General features: G+C 41.9%; 1 protein-coding gene across 1 annotated transcript in view; it reads left to right on the forward strand.

Annotated features, from left to right (window-relative positions):
- Positions 1-23,102, forward strand: part of slc2a15a (solute carrier family 2 member 15a) — a 43,424-nt gene that overhangs the window by 18,155 nt on the left and 2,167 nt on the right. Inside the window, exons 7-11 of the mRNA XM_088421829.1 lie at positions 46-233; positions 6,399-6,509; positions 6,583-6,684; positions 8,172-8,247; positions 13,408-13,535. Of these exons, the coding sequence (XP_088277955.1) occupies positions 46-233; positions 6,399-6,509; positions 6,583-6,684; positions 8,172-8,247; positions 13,408-13,535 (605 nt within the window). The remainder of the gene's footprint in view (positions 1-45; positions 234-6,398; positions 6,510-6,582; positions 6,685-8,171; positions 8,248-13,407; positions 13,536-23,102) is intronic.

Raw genomic sequence — 23,102 nt, forward strand, 5'->3', positions numbered from 1 at the left:
GCAAGAATTTGTGGTTTTGCTTTATGGTGATTTGTCTTTCCCTAGCTCTGAAGTCATACAGAGCCAATTGTAACATCCAAGCTGAGATCGAGGAGATGCAGGAAGAGCAGCGTTCCTTGTCATCAGTGGAGACATTGTCAGTGTGGAATCTGTTGCTTGATGAAACAGTCCGCTGGCAGGTTTTCAGTGTGGTGGTCATCAATATAGGCATGCAGCTCTCTGGCATTGATGCGGTAAGGAGTTTGTGTGTGTGAGTGTTTGTGTGTGTCCATGTGCTTGTGTGCATGAAAACACATTAATATTCAGTTTGCTATTTGTGTTGATGGTTGAATGGTTTAGTATCTTTTGCACTTTTATAGTCCAACATAAATCATTCGATTAAAATTTTAAATGGACCTTTTTATCACCACGGACCGGTCAACACTTGAGATTTTTACTGCAGGGGGCTCAAAATTTACAAAAATGCACTGTATGCAAATGACATTAAGTCAATCCTAAAATTGAATTACAAAAGCAAATAATTTCAAGGGAAATACCTGGCACAAAAAAAAGTGTGAAAGGACTCTCACTTTTCTACCTTGGGTACTCAAAGCGCTTTACACAAACAAGTCATTTACCTACTGATGACGCAGCATCAGGGGCAATTGGGGGTTCAGTATCTTGCTCAAGGACTCAAGGACATGGTCTTGATGGTCGGGGGATCGAACCCGCAGCCTCTCAGCTGGGAAACGACCGCTCTACCACCAAGCCCCATGGCTGAACGCGTATATCTTGAAATGTATGGAATGTGAAAGCGGTGATCAAATTGTCACATTACACCCTGGAGTTACTTGTTGGAATAGGAGGAAACCCTCTCTTGAGCATGGCGGGGAGGATGAAGGAGAACCAGCAGTCACATCCAGTTGCACAGAGGTCTGCGACTAAGGGAAGGAACCAAGATCAAAATCTATCTCGTAAAGGTCTACCACAAAGCACAGAAAGACAAGGCCATTAGGGTTTACGTTTTTTTAGAAGATTGAAGTTATTAATTCGATCAGAATTGTTCAGCCTCTTTGAAATTGAGGCGTTAGACTCATCACACCGACTGTGCTCATGTGGAGGTACTACTGAAACCACAGGAAGAGGAGCTACAGGGTTCCTTGTGGAGTCGTTAGATGGAAATATAAGAGTGGCGCTTCCCTCACTCATTGAGCGTAACCACATGCCAGTTGATTGATGAGACATCCCGACACCTACAGCTGCACACCATCACACTGATCTGAGGTCCATAGCCCATAAGATCCCATGCCTTGATCCTGAGGCTCAGATATTACCCATAACCCATCCTACAGGTCCATAAGGTAAGAGAGCATTGCTATGGTCCACCCATTGCTCTCTATGCTTAAAGGCTGGACCTTGGCTTGGTTCTCATCAACAATGTCTGCTTGGGATCTGCACACAAAAGTCTGTTAATTTTTTCCTCACAAATATGCTTGAAATATGGCATACATGCCTCCTGTCTCCCTGCCTCAAGCACCTTCAAGTAAAAGAAACATTTGGACAATGAGTCTATGATGTTAGCAGTTTGGCTGCTTAATCTAAAAAAAATAAAAAAAATAAATAAAAAGATGATAAAGTGGGCCTCACCATTGAAGACAATCTCTTTTTTCAACTCATGGATAAAGATGATTATTAAGAATTCTTCAAGCGTTAGAGTTTGTGACATTTCATTATCTTATTTTGAAATGCATGCTTTTGATTTGTCGGGTCACGCTGCATTTCCTTTTCCTGTTTTACGCTCTCCGTGCGTCATTCGGCTCGTTGTCGGTGACGTAGTGAATGACAACATACTACATGATACACCATACATGAGCCAAAATAAATGTGTTCAATGTGACGACTTGTGTACTCTCTCGCCGGAGTCTTGGTGGTGGTCAATAAAGGCAAATAACCAGTCCAGAGGACAAATTCTCAACATAAGGGTCCTTCGAGCCGGATCAATTGATTGCCACTAAATAAGTCTTCACTGAAGGACACCTCATCCCAGCCCAATCCTGATGTCCCACAGCGACATTGGAGACAGCTGCACACACCTAAGCATCTGGAAGCTTACATTCTTTCCTGCCATCCACAAAGGTCTGCCCTTTCCTCCCACCCCGACCAGAGGGGTCATGAGGAGTAGAGAGAAGCAGCGACCTCAGCAGATGGAGGAAAAGCAGATGTGAGTCTTCACTCTGGCAGCAGCAGAACTTCATCCGTCCTCCGTCCACCACAGCATTAAGGCAACTCATCGAATCAATATCCAAGAGCGAAAGAGAAGATAGGATGGAAATTAATCAGCTCACTAACCGACTTGAGCAATATGAGGCAAAACAAGTTCGCCGCCAAGAGCTGCTGGAACACATTACAGCGTACCTCGAGGGAGAAGCAGAAGTTGATGACCTTTCCGTGACAAGCATGATGCTTCAACAGCCACAAATACAGTCATCTCTTCATTTCCCAGCATTTGTTCACCCGACAGCTCATACACAACCGGCCACAAAGCAGCCAGCTGTTCCAGTGGCTCCCACTTCTCCTTCCTCAACCATGTCATCTGGTATGGTGACACCAGTACTGGTCCAGCAACAGCAGTTCAGGCCAGTCCAATCACAGCCACTGGTGACAGAGCAACTTCACAGCAACGTGGAATTTCTCCCCACACATCAGTTACCGCAACATTCTCAACCCATGGCTTGCTACCCCAGCTATCCATCGAGATTAAGTTATCATCCACCTCATGTTTTTTCAGAGTACAATATGCCTCATAATGCACCTGCACCCACGAATCAGCACTATCAATTCCAACAGTGAGTCACAACCCTTTACTGGCCCAGCCACAACAAGCAATAAACCAGATTATAACTCCACGAAATTTTGATCTGCAACAACGCTCATTATTTGGCCAAAACCCAAAATTCCTGATTTCACTACAGATAGTGAAAAGGAGTTTGCCAACCTCAAGTTAGCTCGACAATCTACACGAGCCTTATCCAGAGCTGACTGAAAAGTAGAAATACCATGTGCTACTCGAGCATCTATTACTCCCAGAAGCTCAGATGATTGGCCAGCCATGCCGTCATGATCCCTCGCCGTACTCCACAACCATGCACGCACTACAGCTCCAATATGGTCAGCCCCACCAGCTAGCTCAGTGTGAAATAGCTGCTATTCTGACTATGCCAAACGTGAAGCCCGGTGATGCACAAACGTTTCAAAGTTTACTCTCTTTGGAGAGACCAAAAGGGATGGAATTGAACTGTTGTTCGCATGTCGATCGCTTGCTGAGTAAGCTACCAAAGTACCACAGAGATGGGTTCATTAATTTCCTCCAGCAGAACGGGAAGCTCAACACGACAAGTCTCAATCCTTACAACCTACAAGACTTAAACGGGTGGCTTCAAGGCAAAGCGCAACAACAGCGTCTTTCCAGTCGATTGGTTGAACGCTATCAGATGGAGAAATCAGTGAACAACAGGAAGGATAAGACCTCAATGAAGGGTAATCGCTGCAGCACAGCTGTGTACCACGGCACGGAGCCGCATCGACCAAGCGCCTCCAATTCGTCCAAGTCGTCTCGTGGTAACACAAGTTCCAGTACAATGCCTCTTCTGTGACAGCAAAGAACATGACATCAGTCAATGCTCTAAAATAAAGGAACAAGCTGCCACAGACATAAACAAGCGGATTGCAGAAGGAAAACGCTGCTGGAAGTGTGCACGTTATCACTCTCCAGAATCCTGCAACTTAAAGAAACCCTGTAGTGACGGTGGAAACATTCATCTACAACAGGGGTTGTAGCCAGAGCACCTATTACAGAACAATGGCTTAGTCAGAGGCACACTGAGCCATTTGAACCCACTCTAGGCTTGCGATGGAACTGTGCAGCTGATACTCTCTGTTACCAGATCCGAATCCTTGAACACTCGACATTGACGATGAGGACAGCCTATCAAGTGTTGGCGAGTCAGAATGACCCTTTGGGGTTTATGGTGCTGTATACCACCCGTGCAGAGGTCATAATTCAACAGCTGTGGTCAAAACAAAGGGCTTGGGATGACCCTGAGTTACCCATTCACCTTCAACGAGCCTGGGAAACCTGGGAGGAGGAGCTGAAACATCTCAACAGTGTGCACATTCCCTGATGTTACTGTCCAGTTTCCACAGACGATGGCAAACTGAACTACACCCTCCACGTTTTTTGCAATGCTTCAGAACGAGCATATGGAGCAGTTGCATACCTCACAGTCCAGGGAAAGGACCTCATACACACTTCACTTGTAATGGCCAAGTCCAGAGTTGCCCCCAAAAGACAACAGCCCATACCTCGCCTTGAACTGTGCGCGGCTCTCTCTGGAGCGCAACTAGCCAAGCTCCTTGAGACTGAGATGACTCTTCAGCAAACAATCCTCTGGTCTGATTCCACCACTGTTCTGGAGTGGCTGCAATCGGACTCCTGTCGATTTAAGGTGTTCGTCGGAACCCATGTGTCAGAGATTCAGGAGTTAACAGGCCATCAGGCCTGGCGGTATGTTGACAGAACAACCCTGCTGATGACATCACTAAAGGAAAATCGTTGTTGGATCTGACAGAATCCAGTCGCTGGAAACAAGAACCTCAGTTCCTCACACAGAAGGTAGAGTACTGGCCAAAGAGACCCGTACAAGCCGTGAAGGAAAGTCCATCTGAATTGAAACCTATCACCTTCTGCTGGTTAGTTTCGGTTGAACCGAATTAGAACATTCCCGACGCCACCCATTTCAACTCTTGGAAAGAGTTAGTGGATGCAGCGCAACGAGTGCATGGGACAGCAGTGGACTCAGAGCCTATCAGCCATCGAAATGCAGAGATTTTGCTGTTGAGAAGGTGCCAGGTGAAGAGCTTCCCAGAAGAGGTTGCTGTGTTGAAATCACAGAAATCAGTGCACAATCACAGTCGATTGGGTTGCCTCTCTCCAGAATGGGATGCAGCCACTTTACTTATTCATATTGGTGGACGACTGAGGAGAGTACGAGACCCGAGTGTAGGAGAGATTCATCCTATTGGCCTGTTGGGAGAGTGGTCAAGACAGTCGCAATTTAGGATGGACATGTCAGATCTTTTGTGTTTTCATCACATTCGCCATGCAAATGTGGAGATGACTGTTAAGAATTCTTCAAGCGTTAGAGTTTGTGATGGTTTGTTATCTTATTTTGAAATGCATGCTTTTAATTTGTCGGGTCGTGTTGCATTTCCGTTTCCTGTTTTACATTCTCCGTGCGTCATTCGGCTCGTTACGGTGACGTAGTGAATGACAAAATGTGGAGTTCGACGTAATGTCTTGTGTACTCTCTCACGGAGTCTTTGTAGTGATGTTCATGGACAACACCAACAGTTAAGCAGCAACACTCCGATCTCGGTCTCCACGCCCATGGCTCCCAGACAACTGAGAGCAGGCCCTGCATCTCTTCAATGCATTCTGGCAAGGAAGCCCAAAACAAAACTAATTTCCTGGATTTCATGCACAAAATATTTGATTACGACTGGGCAGAATTAGCTCCCACATTTTCAGGAAAAGAAGTATCGTATTTAACCATTTTCGGTGTACACCACCCATCAGCCAACTCAGATAAGAATTGTCTTTGATTCTATATACCATGGCGTCTCGTTGAATAATGCACTTCTTACCACTCCGGATTTGAACAACAGCTTGCTAGGAGTCTTGTTACATTTCCGAGGAGAACATTATGTATTACCTATTTATTATGTGAAGATGTGATCCAGTTCCATTGTTATGGATATTTTTAGGGACATTTTGATATCACTTGTTTAAGACTGAATCCAGGGATAGAACTCAACTCTTAAGTTGTCACTGATACTGATACTAAATGCCTTGAATTTCTGGCGCATCAAAATTCCCCTAATAATCCAAATTTAAAAAAAAAAACATCTACAGTATATACACTTTTACCTTTGAAGATTTCACAGAATTGATGGCAATTTTATATTACTTATTTGTTATCTATTCTATTATCTATCTTTTATTCATAATCTACTTATTATATGATGATGATAGCATTTCCGATGACAAGAGGGCTTGTGCTCTAGTTCCGATTTTAATGGCTATTTTTAGTGATTTTTGATATCACTTATTAGATGGATACCAGTAAGAGTGCTCATTTTCATTACAGCATTTTCCTTGAGGATTACACAAAATAAATAGCAATTTTCTCTAATCTTTTTCTGTTTCTACAACATATGCTTATAGAAACGGCAGAGTTGTCAGAAATGTATGCCTTTAGCCATGTATATATATATATATATATATATATATATATATATATATATATATATATATATATATATATATATATATATATATATTATTTTCTTTTTTCTCATAGATCTGGTTCTACACCAATAATATATTTGAGAATGCTGGGATCCCCTTACCAGAGATTCCATACACAACAGCAGGCACAGGAGTGATAGAGATCATTGCTGGACTCATTGGGGTATACTTATATATGAGAGCAATAGAAAACAACTGACAGGGCTTGTTTTCATTAATGATGTGTTTTCCTGTAGTGTTTCACCATAGAAAAGGTGGGGAGGAGGCCTCTCATGATCGGAGGTTTTACCATGATGGGCATCTGCAGTGCTGGTATAACCTTTTCCCTAATTTTACAGGTGAGTGTGTTTATTAGTTGCATCTCATCCAATATGAATTGAAAAAGTGTGCTTTGACAGATTTTGTTCATCAGTGAATTTTGACAGTCCATGGTTCATCATTATCCATCGGCACGGCCAGGTCCTGTCCTCGAGAGCCACAGTCCAGCCTGTTTTCAATCTTTCCCTACAACCAAAACACCTGATTCAATTAACGACCTCATCGGCTTGCTTCACGGAATTCTGATAACAACCCTGATTTGAGGCATGTGTTGGTCAAAGGGAAACATCGAAAATAGGCTAGATTGGAGGATCAAGGATCGGACTTGGCCACCCCTGGTCTATTTCTATTTCAAGCCAAACCAAGATTAAAGCTCTACTTCATTATCATTAGAATTCCACAAGTACAGGGCAACAAAATTTACTTAAGTGGCTCAAACCGTCCATGAAACATATACAGACATTGAAAGTTGACATTGAGTAGTTCTCCCAGACCTTAGACGAGGGGGGGAAAAAAACCCACAGGGAGAAGGGATGAGAGCAAAAAAAAAAAAAAGAGTCTTCGGCCTTGTCCCAAGGAGGGCACGGTATAAGCCTGGACAATACAACACATCTGATACAACATACTGTATAAATGGCTGGGATAGGGTGCAGGATCATGGCGCAGGCCTGCTGTGAGCAGCCAGATTCCCTAGCAGGTCATCTCATGTGGATAGGACTTCAAGACCAGGAGTGGCATTGTAGATAAGGATTTTGCATGTACAATATCTGTGGATGTGTGTTTCTAAGAGTGTCTTTAAGCTGCCAGTCCAGTGCAAACAACAATGTTAAGGCCACCTGATAAGAGGTGAATTCTTCATCCTTTGTGGGGAGCAATGGGGCGCAATGGCGTTCCGTAACTTTCACAAGTATGCCTTCTGTGATGTCAGACTCTCAAATAAATACCATACGCACACGAACGCGTTACTGAGCTACACAGGCTATTTTCCGGAGCTTTTAAACGTTAATAACCCCCAATCAGCCATTAAAACATTATATGTGATGCTGTCAAAACTTTAAAAAAAATGATCATAATTTATAATAGCTACGAATTTTTATGAAGTCCAAATTATAAATCGCAGTCTAATATAAGAAAAGCAACTATTTAAATCTTTACTATTAATTACATTAAAAATGAAACAATAAATAAAATCTTGTACTCACCAAAACAAACGGTGGTCACAATCGATCAGTCTTTTGACTATCTCCCCGATTGCGCCAACACAATTTTTTTCCCAGTATTAGCAAAAGTAGCCAAATTTTTGCTTGTTTTCAACTTCGATTAATCATTATATTTTTTTTGTATTTTGAACAACCCTATGATCTTAGATTTGATAAAGATAGATTTTGTTTGTACTTTGTTTGTTGCTTAACGAAAGAAAACACAGCGCTCTTGAATGAAAATGAACTGCTATGCACACATTTATGTACAAAACTGTCATTTGACATCTTGTTTTATCTTCCTCCAGACTCGTTTATCTTTAATGCGTTATGTGAGTGTCTGCTGTGTCGTTGGCATCATCGCTGGATTCTGCATTGGCCCAGGCAAGTTGCTCTTCATTAAATATTGATTGACATTTAAGTTTTCAGCAGCAAACAAAAATATCACTTTGTTCATTTAGTGCCAAGTTTCTTTTATTTGCATACAATGGCTGTGCGTTGTGCGTTTTCTCCCGTAAGCTTAAAACTGTCATTTAATCAACCTCAAAGCTTGTATTGTGATATAAATGCAAACAAATAATTTGATGCCCTGCCCCATCATAGTTTTTCGAATCATCAAGATTTTTGCTCCGGTTGTTTTCCTAAGTCTTATGATGGTACAGGCCAAATTTGAAGTGGCAGTATTTACAACCAGTTAATCCCCTGCCTTCTGCCGAAGTTAGCTGGGATTGGCACAAGCAATCCCGTGACCCTAGTGAGCTCTACAAAATGAATGGATGGATGGATAAGACAAACATACCAAGATTGGCTTCTTTAGGTGGCACTTGTAGAGCCACTTTTATGTCATTGTTTATGGCAATTGTAAAATATCAATTTTTTTTGCCAGGCCGGATGAGTATGCAGAATTTGGTGAGTTTTCATGCAGGTTTAGACTCAAAAATGCAATCAATTGCGGACTTGGGGTGGTGGCATGATGGGGTAAATTAGAACTCTATGTTTAACATTAGAACCCTCTACTCGATAATGACACATTTTAGGATTTTTTTTCAGTTTTTTTTTTTTTTTTTGCAAACATGTTTTTGCGATACCAATGGCGTTTTACAAGAACTCCTGACCATGTTTTAAAATAATTGTGGCCCTACCACCCTTTTGAGCATACTGTATATGAGCTAGATCTGGTGAGCCCAATTTGGGTAAAAATGATTGGCTCAACACAGAATGGATGAGATTGAGATTGAATCATCTGTGTTTATTTAACAAAGCTTTTACCGTCACGGTGAATAACCGGAATATGGACTTTCACTTATATAGCGCTTTACTACCTTAGGTACTCAAAGCGCTTTACACTAATTAGTCATTTACCTACTGATGACGCAGCATCAGGAGCAACTGGGGGTTCAATGTCTTGCTCAAGGACATTTAGACATGGTCTTGATGGTCGGGGGATCGAACCCACGGCCTTTCGGCTGGGACACGACCACTCTACCACCGAGTCTTGCTGCCCCCCAATATGAGGTGCCATATAGGCCACACCCATTATCAAAATGCCAAAATAGTTGGTGTAGACCATTAATTATTTTCCAAGGCTGTTCAGACAAAATTTCAGTTAAATTAGTTCATCAGGCACAACAAAGTACATAAAAACAACAGTGTTTATTTTTTCTTCCACAAGGTGACGCGAGCACTATAGTGAAAACCAAGTTCATAGATGTCTTCAGGACTAGACTTCTATGAAATATATGAAATTTGGAAAAGATAGGTTTAACCAGGATCGAGTTACAGCAGTTTTTACTGTTATATTGAATTATTGGACATTGTGGTGCAGCCTCGATTTTTGAAAAATGAAAAATATTGGGTGTTGAGCCATGTCTCAAGGCATTCCAAACAAATTTTAAGGTATATTAATTTAACAGGCTCAACACAGTACTTGAAAAAAAAAAAAAAAAAAAAAAATATATATATATATATATATATATATATATATATTTTTTTTTTTTTGCTGCCACTAGGTGGCGCTAGCACTTTGACCAATTCAATAACATACAAAGTGGCGATAGCACTTTGATCTATTCAAAAACATACACATATAGATAGATAGCTAGATAGCTAGATAGATAGTGATGGAGAGGGTTCAGGGTCCGAGTCCAGGGGAACGACGCACTGGGAGAAAAGTAGCAACAAAAGCCTTCCATGATGGGAGAAAAGCCCAAAAAAACAAACTGGAACTACTGCTGTACACATAAATCTTAAATGATTAAGCCTTATACACTGTAGAGTAAGTGAACAGTCCCCCCTTCCCCTTCCTTCATTATCAAACATGATGACACTGGAGAGTTTAAACTTTAAATACCATTTTCCGGGGTAATATATATATATATATATATATATATATATATATATATATATATATATATATATATGTTACGGCGGGAGGAGAGAGGACCCAAGAGCACGCACACACTGGTAAAGGCAATGGCAGAACGTTTATTGAAGAGAAGGTGCAGGTAGTCGTGGGGGCTGACGGGAGCGTGTGGGGGCTGACAGGAGCGTGGCACAGAGGTCTGGGGGGTTCCGGAGTCAGGAGGGCCGGGGTTTGGCTGGTGGTCGGGCAAAGGTGAGAGAGACAGGTGGGGGGCTCGGGCAGACAGGTTAAGACGGCAGGCTAGCGGGTGGTCAGAGGCAGGCTGGGTCGAAATACCAAGGATCCCGTCAATTCGGCAGGCAATCGGGTGGTCAAGGACAAACAGGGTCGGGCAACAGGCAAAGCTGGCAAGAGGAATTGCTGGAAAGCTCGGCGTAGCGCATAGAGACGAACTGGCGGGTTGTGGAGGGAAGTGACCGGGCTTTATACTGAGCGGGTAAGTGGTTGCAGGTGTTAGTGTTCGAGGCTGATTAGCAGGAGGGCTGAGCGGGTGTGGTGAAGCTGGAAGTGAGGTGGCTGAACTGGTGAACTGTGACAATATATATATATATATATATATATATATATATATATATATATATATATATATATATATATATATATATATATATATATATAAAGAATACCACATTTTCTGCACTGTAAGGCGCGCCTAAAAGCCTTAATTTTTTTTACAAAGCTGATGGTGCACCTTCTATATGGATCAATATTGAGATTGGGAATTGTAGATGGGAAATGTACTGATAAAATAAGTTTTACCTGTTTCTTTTGTGTGTTTACAGTAGAACAAGGTTGGTCACATTGACATTGAGTTATTAAGCTATTGAAAGTTTAGTTTATTATTTGAGTTATTATTGTTATTACTTTGAGTATTACTATATTGTGATTGAAAAAGTTTAAAAATATGTCATTAATTGAGGGTGTGACTGAAAATCCTGTGCGCCTTGTACATGGAAAAAGTTTTAAAATATGTCATTAACTGAAGGTGTGCCTTATAATCCGGTGCGCCTTATAGTGCGGAAAATATAGTATGTGTGTGTGTGTGTGTATATATATATATATATATATATATATATATATATATATATATATATATATATATATATATATATATATATATATAGTCGGCCCCCCGTTTACGAACACCCTGTTTTACAAACAATTCGACTTACGAGCATGGACGAGCATGGAGATTTTTGTCCCCCACGAGCAAACCTTTCATATTACGAACAATCCGACATGCCGGCAATTGTGTATGCAAATATATTTTTGCTTAGCTGCGTCAACAAAATCAGCAGTTGACGCTTGTGACAACATCACAGTCACTGTCCCAGTCACGGTGTCAGTCACGGAGTCAGTCACGGAGATGCCAATATGCTATTGGTCGATTAAGGTCACCCGGTCTCACTCACGGAGATGCTATTGGCCGGCGTCACGTCAATCACAGAAATGCCGATATGCTATTGGCCGAACGCCTTTATCTAGCTTGATGGCACAGCTGGTCGGGATGGAAGGAACGGAGAGAAAATGAGTGAAAAACGGAAGGAAGGAATGTTGTGAAGACTTTGCAAACTTTATCTGTCAGACATACTGTAGCTTCTAAAATTGCTAGTAGCGGTAAAGGAAGAAGTAAGAGGATGATGACAATAGAAACCAAGCAGGAGATAATAAAAAAAAGAGGGAGGCACACGCATAGTTAACCTTGCTCGTGACTATGGACGGAACCGCTCGGCAATCTTCTAAGGGCATGACTTTCCTTGCCGGGGTACGGACCTCGCTCGACAACAAAATGGAGAGGCTTCTTCTATTATGGATTAAAGAGAAGGAAATTGCCGGTGATATGTTTTAGCATCTCCGTGACTGACACCGTGACTGAAACAGTGACTGTGACATTGTAAGAGCAATAGCATAACAGCGTAACTGTGTCAACTTTGCGGGTTGGTCTCTGCTCCCCTCCGCCTCCACCCAGCTCAAGTCACGTCGCCCCAAAGGTAAATGTCATTTTTCCTTTGTATATTTATGTTATTTAATTTAACTGTACAGTAGGTTATGTTCCTCATTTTTAATATGTGTATAAAGTCGTGATGTTTTTACCAAAGGTTTTTGCACGCGTTGCACGCATTCACGAATTAACATAGGTTTGGATTGCCTGTCATACGAGCAGTTCGAGTTACGAGCGTAGCCGCTGAACGGATTAAGTTCGTAACCCGGGGGCCCACTGTGTATATATATATATATATATATATATATATATATATATATATAGTGTGTGTGTGTGTGTGTGTGTGTGTGTGTGTGTGTGTGTGTGTGTCATTCACCAATGCCCATCTTCAAAAATGTCTAATTTTTAATTATTCACATGGCCAATTTCCCTTTTAGAAAGACAGGACTGTCTGTGCCAAATTTGATGTTTGTTTCACCAACTGAATAATTTTTTTGTGAAAATTTGCAGTTATCTGCTGCACTAAATGCAGGAATTTACTGTCCATTAAAGTTTTTGACGATAAATTCTGAAAATGTGCAACGATAGGACTGTTTCATTCAGAAATTTTAACGATAGTGTTAAACTAATTTTCAACTCCTGATTTTTGGGGAATTGCTGATTTGAGGCCCAGTTTTGCACTTGGGCCCCTGGCATGAGTTGCCCCTCTACCGCTTTAATAGCACTATGGTTATCTGCTGTAATTACTTAGTAATAATAACCTGGCCCATTTCTACCACTGCAGCATGCACACAAAGACCGCCAATTCTGGCTGATCTTGCTGGTGACACAGGCAGAAAATTAAACAGATTCTAACAGCTGAACCTTCAATTACTGGACAACCCCCTCCTTGCATTGAGCTTATAACCCTTAGCAGGGCCAGCCTGTTGCTGTGGCCCTGCCAGGATGGTGATCTTTTATGACAAGTTGGAGTCTTTTTACCTCATAGCGCAGGGCAAAAAGAGCATGTTGGTCTTACTTTGGTGGCTTTGGTTCAGGTGGTAAAGTGGGTTGCTTAGTAATTGTAGAGGTTTGGCTGTTTGAATCTTTTCTGTTTTGTTTTGCTGCTGATCTTGCAGGTGTTTTATTGATCCTAAGGATGAGAAATTCAATTGCTTATGCATGTGTTTGCCTCTTGCAGCGGGGGTTCCTTTCTTGGTCACAGCAGAGCTGTTTAAACAGTCCCACCGCCCAGCAGCATACATTGTGGGAGGATCTCTCAACTGGCTTTCCAATTTCACTGTGGGATTTGTCTTTCCCTTCTTACAGGTGAAAACATTGAATTAATTATAGAATAAAAAAACAATCCAAATAAAAATAGTCATAAAAAAAAGTTAAAAACAGGTCGTTACAGAGGGCAGCTCGGTGGAAGAGTGGTTAGCACATCTGCTTCACAGTGCACAGCCCCGAGTTCGAATCCAGCTGGCTCCGGTCTTCCTGTGTGGTAGTTTCATGCTCTCCCCAAGCCCTTGTGGGTTATCTCTGGGCACTCAGGCTTTCTCCCACATTCCAAAAACTATTATGATAGGTGTATTGGACACTCCAAATTGCCCTCAGGTGTGATTGTGAGCGTAAACCATTGTGTCTGCATGCACTGTGATTGGCTGTCAACCAGTCCAGGGTGTTCCCCGCCTGCACAATACAGTGGATCAAAGTGTGGTGAGCGCCGCTAACTCTCTTTGCAGCAACGAGCCACCCCCTCCTCACAATGCAATGCCAACTTTTCATAAAGGGCCAATTCAGTATGTGTTTTCATTTCCACATGCATCTGCTCACACACACCCCTCCCCCACATGTACATCTCCACACAATATTCTCACACACCCACAAGTGCACACCCTGGGAGCAATGAAGCCTTGTTGCTGAAATTTTGTATTTTGGGGGAGAGCTCTACAGACCTTTTCTCTTAGAATAAACAATGCTTCAGATCACATCTACAAGAAATTTGTCAATTATATGTTCTTCAATGACAAAATAGTGCTTGTTTTCTTGTCCTTGTTAGAGGGCAAGACTTGCACCTGTTTCTTAAACTTTGGCAAAACCTGCTTGTCGAGCCAACTCATTCTCCCTCACCAACCAGTTTGACCACATTCCATTCAATCAGTGAAATCACCACCAGATGCAACTAATTACCTGCCCATTATTTAAAGCCCGCCTCTTCCTGCCAGTCCCTGGAAGATTGTCTTTGCCATTCGAAACCTTCTCATGTTTCCTGTTGTTCTGCTCACCTGGATTCTGCTCTTGACTACCTGAAAGCCTGCTGTCCTGTTCTGCCTGTCTTTCTTCCGAACCTTCCTGCCCCTAACAATACCAATGCCTTCTTACTGATCTGGCTGCCTTGCTTCTGACCTTGCCTATCTATAACTACTCTAATCTATGCTACCCCAGTTAAATGACCTGCCTGTCCCTGTTCATATCATCGGCCTCTGGATCTCTTGCAGCCTCTTGTCACTCAGAGAACTTCCTCCTCTATGACAAAAAAAAAAAAAAGATAAAAAGTTAGTACTGTTTTCACCTGACTGGCCAGGCAATGTGCCAGTCAGTTCAAGGGGCTTTCCTGGAAGATGCCGGCACTCCTATAAAACAGGTAATTGGCTACCGACACGGCAATCTACCAGTGAGTGCATTTGTAACCCACTCCCGCTAAGAAGTTAAAATCTACTCCTCTTGGGTGCCCGCGTCTTGCATCTTCACACAGGAGTGGCTGCAAGAGATCGGGAAAATTGCCGACTCGTAGGGCAACCGTGCGATGAGGTCCTCACATGCAGTTTTCAGCAAACCTTCATGTGCAACCATATCACATTACAGGGGATATGCAGAAACATTAAAATGGGGATGACTAATACAAATAAAACAAAACTGCACACCATGTCCCTGAAAATTGTTCTTGTACAGTGATTTAAAACCTGTTTTGAGAGAGTAGTAAATGTTACAAAAATAATATATACCAAAAGCAGGTTATTTATTTTGAGTTCATTCATATATCAACCACTAGAAAGGAAACAGAAGCCTAGTTATTTGATTAGCTATTGTCAACATAAGTGTCTAATTGTAACATTTATAACTAAGTTTAATATCAAAGTAATTTCACGTGTGCTGTATCATACAGTGACAACATAACTGACACTGTTTTAAGTGAAAAGCTAGTGATTCTGCAATATCAACTCTGAAGGCCAACATAAAAATAAAAATGTACATGTACAAAAATTACATTTTCTTTCGTATGTTTATTTTAAAGTTGGCCTTCGCCACATGCAGTTGGTGTGATACGTGTGTTACCTACCAAAGCATATATTTACTAGTGTTGTTCCGATACAGATATTGATATTGGGAGGGGTACTGAGATGGAATTAAAATGGTGGTATCAGTGAGTACTAACAAATAAATGGCCATCATCACATACCATCTGTATGTTTGTGTGACAAAAATATTCTGTTGGCCCGGAATGGAGCCCTTTTAACCAAAGGCGGGGCAGATTTTTCATGTTGAGTAACAATAGCAGTATGTAAGATTTGCAGCATGAAAGTTGTGAGAGGTGAAGTTAAAATGGACACGTCAACACCTCAAACATGACAAAATATCAGAGAACAAAACATGTGGATGAACAAGAGTTTGCAGCAGGGGCTACAAGCAGGAGAAATATGGGTGAACTGCAGGAGAGCTAATTTCAAAGGAGATACCAGTGGGATGAGAAAACTGAAGCAACTGGAAAAATGGTGGAAGTACCCACCTGAATGTCTGTCTACAAATTGTCTCTCTCTTTTGTGAACAATATGAGATATCAACTTTTTGTAGCGCACGCAAAATAAAAACTCGAGTGCTTAAACTAGTCCTCTTGTAATTGGTGTACCTTCGTTAAAAAAACTAAACTAAACTAAAAAAAAAAAAGGCTGGAGGCATATTTTTTCTGCATATGCCAGAAAATATATTTCAAGCCAATCACATCAACAATACAAAACGGATGAATGAGAAAAACAAAGCCATTACCCTGGGGTCGTCACCCCCCCCCCCCCCCCCCCCCCGATTGTGCCCCACTGTTTGAGATAAAATAATAATAATTGCAATAAAATTGTTCTACTAGACTATACTATGGACTTTATTATTATTTTTCCTATTTCATATTATATTTTTATAACTCTTTTTATTTGGAACACTTAATACAAAAACACCACAAGGTCAAAGATCAAACAATCAAGTCATGCTCCCAGAGTTTTTCCTTTTTTGATCAGGTCATCAGCAAGCTCAGCAGAAGCCTGATGATGATCCTGATCATTTGAATCAGGTGTGTTGGGAAGAAACCTGGAAAACATGCAGGGCAGTGGCCCTCGATGACCGAGTTTGGAGACCCCTGGACTAGAGCAACTCTCCATCTGTTGTGGAAAGGGGATTGGAAAATTTTTCATTTAAGGAGTATAAGTCGTCAAGCTAACAGTGTGGAGAATGCAAGAACAGTTTGCAAACGTGAAAAGGGGTTCCAAAAAGAGCCAGAAATGGGTCAGAGTGAATACTAAAACCATACAGTATGCCATGCTGAGCGTGTTAAACATTTCTGACCAATATGTGGCAAGCCTGGGACATGACCAAAACGTGTAAATGGTCCGCCGGGGATAATTTTCATTTATTGCATGCATCGGTCAAGTTGGGGTAAATCCGAGACAGTTTCGCATTTGTGTAGGGAGCGTTGCGCACCACTTTACACTGCAAAACACCGTGCCATGCACATACCGAAGATGAGTGTACAAATTATAACACTTGCTGCCTCTGGTATTGTGGTACCCAGTTCTCCCTCCCAGGATTCCTTTGCAGCAGTGGGCTCTCTAACTGCCACTGTATTTCTGAGACGATAAATACGAGAAATGTGTCGCTTCTCACCCAGACAGAGAACTAGGAGAGAGTCAATCAGTGTTTCAGTTGGCCGGCTCTGCAAATTTGGAGTTCTGTGTCTGAATAAAGTGCCGAACCTAAAAAAATATATTTAAAACTATATATATATATATATATATATATATATATATATATATATACACACCCGGTTTACGAACACCCTCTTTTACGAACATTTCGACTTACGAGCGTGGTCCGCGGAGTTTTTTGTCCCCCGCTTACGCACAGACCATTCGCCTTACGAGCAATCGGCCATTGTATTTGTTCATATATTTCGCCTTGCCATGTCATCAAAATCAGTAGTTAAAGCTTGTTATGAGCAATCTGACATGCCGGCCATTGTATTTGTTCATATATTTTCGCCTTGCCACGTCATCAAAATCAGAAGTTAAAACTTGTCACGGCAACGAAGACCCATATTACTCTTACAATGTCACTGTCTCAGTCACGGTGTCAGTCACGGAGTCAGTCACGGAGATGCTATTGGCCGGCGTCACGTCAATCACAGAAATGCCGATATGCTATTGGCCGAACGCCTTTATCTAGCTTGATGGCACAGCTGGTCGGGACGGAAGGAAGGAGAGAAAATCAGTCAAAAACAGAAGGAAAGAATGTCGTGAAGACTTTGCAAACTTTATATGTTAGACATGGCTTCTAAAATTGTAAGTGGCGGTAAAGGAAGAAGTAAGAGGATGATGACAATAGAAACCAAGCAGGAGATAATAAAAAAATACGAAGGAGGCGCGTGCATAGTTAACCTTGCTCATGAGTATGGCCGTAACCGCTCGGCAATCTTCTAAGGGCAAGACTTTCCTTGCCGGGGGACGGACCTAGCTCGACAACAAAATGGAGAGGCTTCTTCTATAATGGATTAAAGAGAAGGAGATCGCCGGTGATATGTTTTAGTTTGAGAAAAGTTCTTGTTTAAAAAAATAAATAAATTCTGCGGGTTGGTCTCTGCTCACCTCCGTCTCCACTCACTCAAGTAACGTCGTCCCAGAGGAAAACGTCATTTATCCTTTGTTTATCCATGCTTGTTATATTAACTGTACAGTGAATATGGTACTAAATTTTAATATGTGTGTAAATTACTGATGATTTTAACTATGAATTCGCCACGCGTTGCCAGTCAATGTGTACGTACAATTGACCTCGCTTTGCTACATAAACGAAAGCATCTGCTTATGCATGACATGGTAACGCTGATATGCTATTGCTCTTACAATGTCACAGTCACTGTTTCAGTCACGGTGTCAGTCACGGTCTCACTCACGGGGATGTTATTGGTCGGCGTCACGTCAATCACAGAAATGCTGATATGCTATTGGCTGAACGCCTTTATCTAGCTTGATGGCACAGCTGGTCGGGACGGAAGGAAGGAGAGAAAATGAGTCAAAAACGGAAGGAAGGAATGTTGTTAAGACTTTGCAAACTTTATCTGTTAGACACGGCTTCTAAAATTGCTAGTGTCGGTAAAGGAAGAAGTAAGAGGATGATGACAATAGAAACCAAGCAGGAGATAATAAAAAAAAAAAAATACGAAGGAGGCTCACGCATGGTTAACCTTGCTCGTGAGTATGGCCGTAACCGCTCGGCAATCTTCTAAGGGCAAGACTTTCCTTGCCGGGGGACGGACCTCGATCGACAACAAAATGGAGAGGCTTCTTCTATTATGGATTAAAGAGAAGGAAATCGCCGGTGATATGTTCTAGTTTGAGAAAAGTTCCCATTTAAGAAAATAAATAAATAAATTCTGCGGGTTGGTCTCTGCTCCCCTCCGCCTCCACCCAGCTCAAGTCACGTCGCCCCAAAGGTAAATGTCATTTTTCCTTTGTATATTTATGTTATTTAATTTAACTTTACAGTAGGTTATGTTCCTCATTTTTAATATGTGTATAAAGTCGTGATGTTTTTACCTAAGGTTTTTGCACGCGTTGCACGCATTCACGAATTAACATAGGTTTGGATTGCCCGTCATACGAGCAGTTCGAGTTACGAGCGTAGCCGCTGAACGGATTTAAGTTCGTAACACGGGTGCCCACTGTGTAAATATATATATATATATATATATATATATATATATATATATATATATATATATATATATATATATATATATATATATATATTAAAGGAAATTGAGAGCAGACTAGAGAGTGGAGGGAAACTGGCCTTCAGACCCAACCTCTTGACAGCGGCTCAATAGACTGGGACAGAGGGCAGCCTTGTAGACCTTTAGTAAAGACAGCAGCCACAGGGCTAGTATAAAGCAATACAATCCAAGATATAAAGTTTGAATTAAATGCAAATTTCTCCAGAACAAAAAAAGAAAAAAAAAAAAGTGCCACTGTCAAAAGCTCTTACTGCATCTAATGTAACAATCAGCTCTGGTGGATTCAAACTCTGGGAGAAGACTATATTTAACAGCCTCCTTGTTTTGTAAGATCCGATTTGATTGGGGATGCTTGGCAGAACCCGTTGGAGACATTGGGCCAGGATCTTCTCTGACCTCCTGGTGTAAACAACATGTGAAATAATCTGACCACGCATAAATGCTTTACACACTTCCCACAAAGTGCACTGACAAATTCTGGGGAATCATTAAAATAAAAAAAATAAAAAAATAGTATGAGCTGCACACCAATGAACTCCTTAAAACATAGGTGTCGAACTCCAGTCCTCGAGGGCCGGTATCCAGCATGTTTTCCGGTTTTCTTTCCCAAACACACCTGATTCAAATGATTAGTTCATTAGCAAGCTCTGCAGGAGCTCCAAAATGATCCCAAACATTTGAATCAGGTGTTTTTGATGGAAAAGGTTTGAAAACATGTAGGATACCGGCCCTTGAGGACTGGAGTTCGACAGCTGTGCCTTAAAAGGTGCATGGGCAAGCAAGGAGCCTCCATTCGAATTTCCGGTAGAACAAATCATCTAGAAAGGGAAAAGTCAATTTGAGAGTATGAGTGATGGACATGGTTAGAAAAAAGGAAAGGCTTAATCCAAGGGAAATTTGGATCTCCAAGGGTCAAACATGCCCAAACAGCTATTATACATTTGCAACTTTTTAGCAAAGGCTTAATCCAAGGGAAATTTGGATCGCCAAGGGTCAAACATGCCCAAACAAACATTATGAATTTGCAACTTCTTAGCAGACTTTGATTGCTTCTGGAGATTAGAAGAGGACGTGTCCAAGGAGGGATCTTGATTTAAATTGAAATCCCCTCCTATGATCAAGTAATGATAATCCACTTAGGGAAGTGAGGAAAAAAATGCAGTTACAAAGCAGTCATCATCCCACATTGGCACATAGACACAGGCCATTATCAGAGGCATGCCACACAGTGTATTAGTAACAATCACAAATCAGCCATCGATGTCCTCTATAGAGTTCCATAATTCAGAAGACACTCTCTTATTGATAAGAATGACAGCACCCCTTGCTTTGACTGGGAACTTTGAATGAAAAACATTACTAAACCAAGGCCGTTTTATATGATTAACCTGTTGAGGACAAAGATGAGACTCCTGTACAAAGACAACATGACCTCCAAGTTGGTTTAGATGGTTCAATACTTTGTTCCATTTGAGAGGATGGTTCACACCTTCCAGGTTCCAGGAGACAAATCTCAGGCTTCTGACGTGAGGCGTCGTATGAAGGCCAATGGGGCATCAGCTCGCCTGCTGATTTGATTCATGAGCCAACATAAAAGGGGGAAAACAGGAAAAAACAAGATACAGTTAGTTAGGATGCTTTCAATCCCACACCAGTAGAAGTTGTTCAAAATGTCGGCAGACCGGGGGTTCTTTTTAAGTGTCCTCAGGAAGAAGAGCCGTTGGTGAGCCTTCTTGACCAAGCTGGAGGTGTTAATAGTCCAGAAGAGATTCTAGGCGATGTGAAACCCCAGGAATTTAAAACTGGAGACACGTTCAACTGCTATGCCATTGATGTGGATGGGTATGTGTGTGTCATTCCTCTTCTTCCTGAAGTCCACAATGAGCTCATTGGTTTTGTTGTCAGCGCACCATGCGGCTAGGTGCTGAATCTCCGCTCTGTGTAGTCTAACTCATCGCTGTTTGTGATGAGTCCGATCACTGTGGTGTCATCTGCAAACTTGACGATGGAGTTGGATCCATACACAGGCTTGCAGTCATGGGTGAAGAGGGAGTACAGGAACGAACTCAGCATGCGGCCCTGTGGCACGCCGATATTTAGTGTGATGGTGGTGGCGAGGTTGTGGCCAGATTTGACATGCTGGCGTCTGCTGGTCAGAAAGTTCATAATCCAGTTACAGAGGGGTGTACTAATTCCGAGATCCTCAAGTTTGGTGATTAACTTAGCGGGGACAACAGTGTTGAATGCTGAACTGAAATCAACAAACAGCATCCGTGCATATGTGTTCTTATTGTCCAGGTGGGAGAGCACCAAGTGCAGTGCTGTTGATACAGCATCCTCTGTGCTCCTATTGCTTCAGTAGGCAAATTGATGTGGGTCCAGTGTGGGGGGCAGACCGCTTTTGAGGTGTGTCAGGACCAGCTGCTCAAAGCACTTCATGACAATGGGTGTCAGTGCTACAGGGCGGTCGTCATTTAGGCATGATGGAGAGGAGTGTTTTGGTACTGATACTATGGAGGTGGTTTTAAAGCATGCTGGTACAACAGGTTGAAGATGTCAGTGAAGACACGAGCGAGCTACACATCACACACTCTGAGCACACATCCAGGAATGCCGTCTTGGCCAGCAGCCTTGCATGGGTTGATTCTGCTCAGTGCATTTTCAACATCTGTAGGCGTGAGTGTGATGGTTTGTTGGTCAACAGTGTATTCCGTTTTTGCAGTGTTTTGCAAATTGTCTTTGTCAAAACGAGCATAGAAGGCTTTTAGCTCATCAATGAAGGATGCAGTCACCACAGTCAGGGAGGAGTCGCTGGTCTTACAATCTGTGATGGCCTGGATGCCCTGCCACATGCGTCGCGGGTCAGAATAAGCAAGGTGCTTCTCCACTTTCAGCTTGTGTTTGTGATTGGCCTTTTTGATGCCCCTCTTTAAATTGACTCTGGACAAGCTGTAGGCCTGAGCATCACGCGATCTGAATGCGCAGCATCAGACGCACTTCCGTTCATCTTTGGCTTCTGATTAGGGTACGTGGTGATCTGTTTCTCCGTAGTGACGCTGTCAGTTGTGCTGTTGATGTACTCCAGTACTGTGTGGGTGTAGGAGTCAATGAACTCAGTAAACTCCAGAGGCAAATAGAATGGTCTACACTTAACCATGATAAACTCGAGATTAGCAGAGCAGTTCCGTTCAACAATGACAGAGTCCGTGCACCAAGCTTTGTGAACATAAACACACAAACCTCCACCTCTTGTCTTCCCGGAATCCTCCACTGTTCTATCCGCACGTAGCGGTAGTGACCCGCTAGCCCGATAGCATTGTCGGGTACACCACTGTGTAGCCAAGTCGACGTAAAAATCATTACATTGCAGTTTGTCAGTCTGCTGTTGTTTGTTATCCAACTGATCTTGTACATGAAAAGTTTAAGAAATTGAGGCAAAATATAAAGAAGCAAACAAGCTGATTTGGTCTAAATTTTGTTAGGCTAGAGACACCAATCATCTCTTTTCAAAAGTTACCTAAATTTAACATGAAGAAATAACTATTCGCTACAGCATTATGATGAAGGTATGTAACTATTCATCCATGTATCATACACAGTGAGGTAGACAAAGTTAAAAATAAAAAAATAAAGATAATAATCATAATAATAATAATAATCACAATAACAATAATAAGAATAAGAACAAGTGCAATAATAATTACTATCATTATTATCATCATACTCAAAAAAGGGTGGTATAGAATCCACATCTCCAGTGTCCTTAGAGTGAAATAGTTTGAAATTAGAAGGGAGGCAAAGAGAAAAGAAAGGCAGTTCATCTTAAACGAGGAGTCAGA

The sequence above is a fragment of the Hippichthys cyanospilos genome, chromosome 8, assembly GCF_059441005.1.
Source record: "Hippichthys cyanospilos isolate Australia breed blue-spotted pipefish chromosome 8, RoL_Hcya_1.0, whole genome shotgun sequence".
Taxonomy (NCBI): Eukaryota; Metazoa; Chordata; class Actinopteri; order Syngnathiformes; family Syngnathidae; genus Hippichthys; species Hippichthys cyanospilos.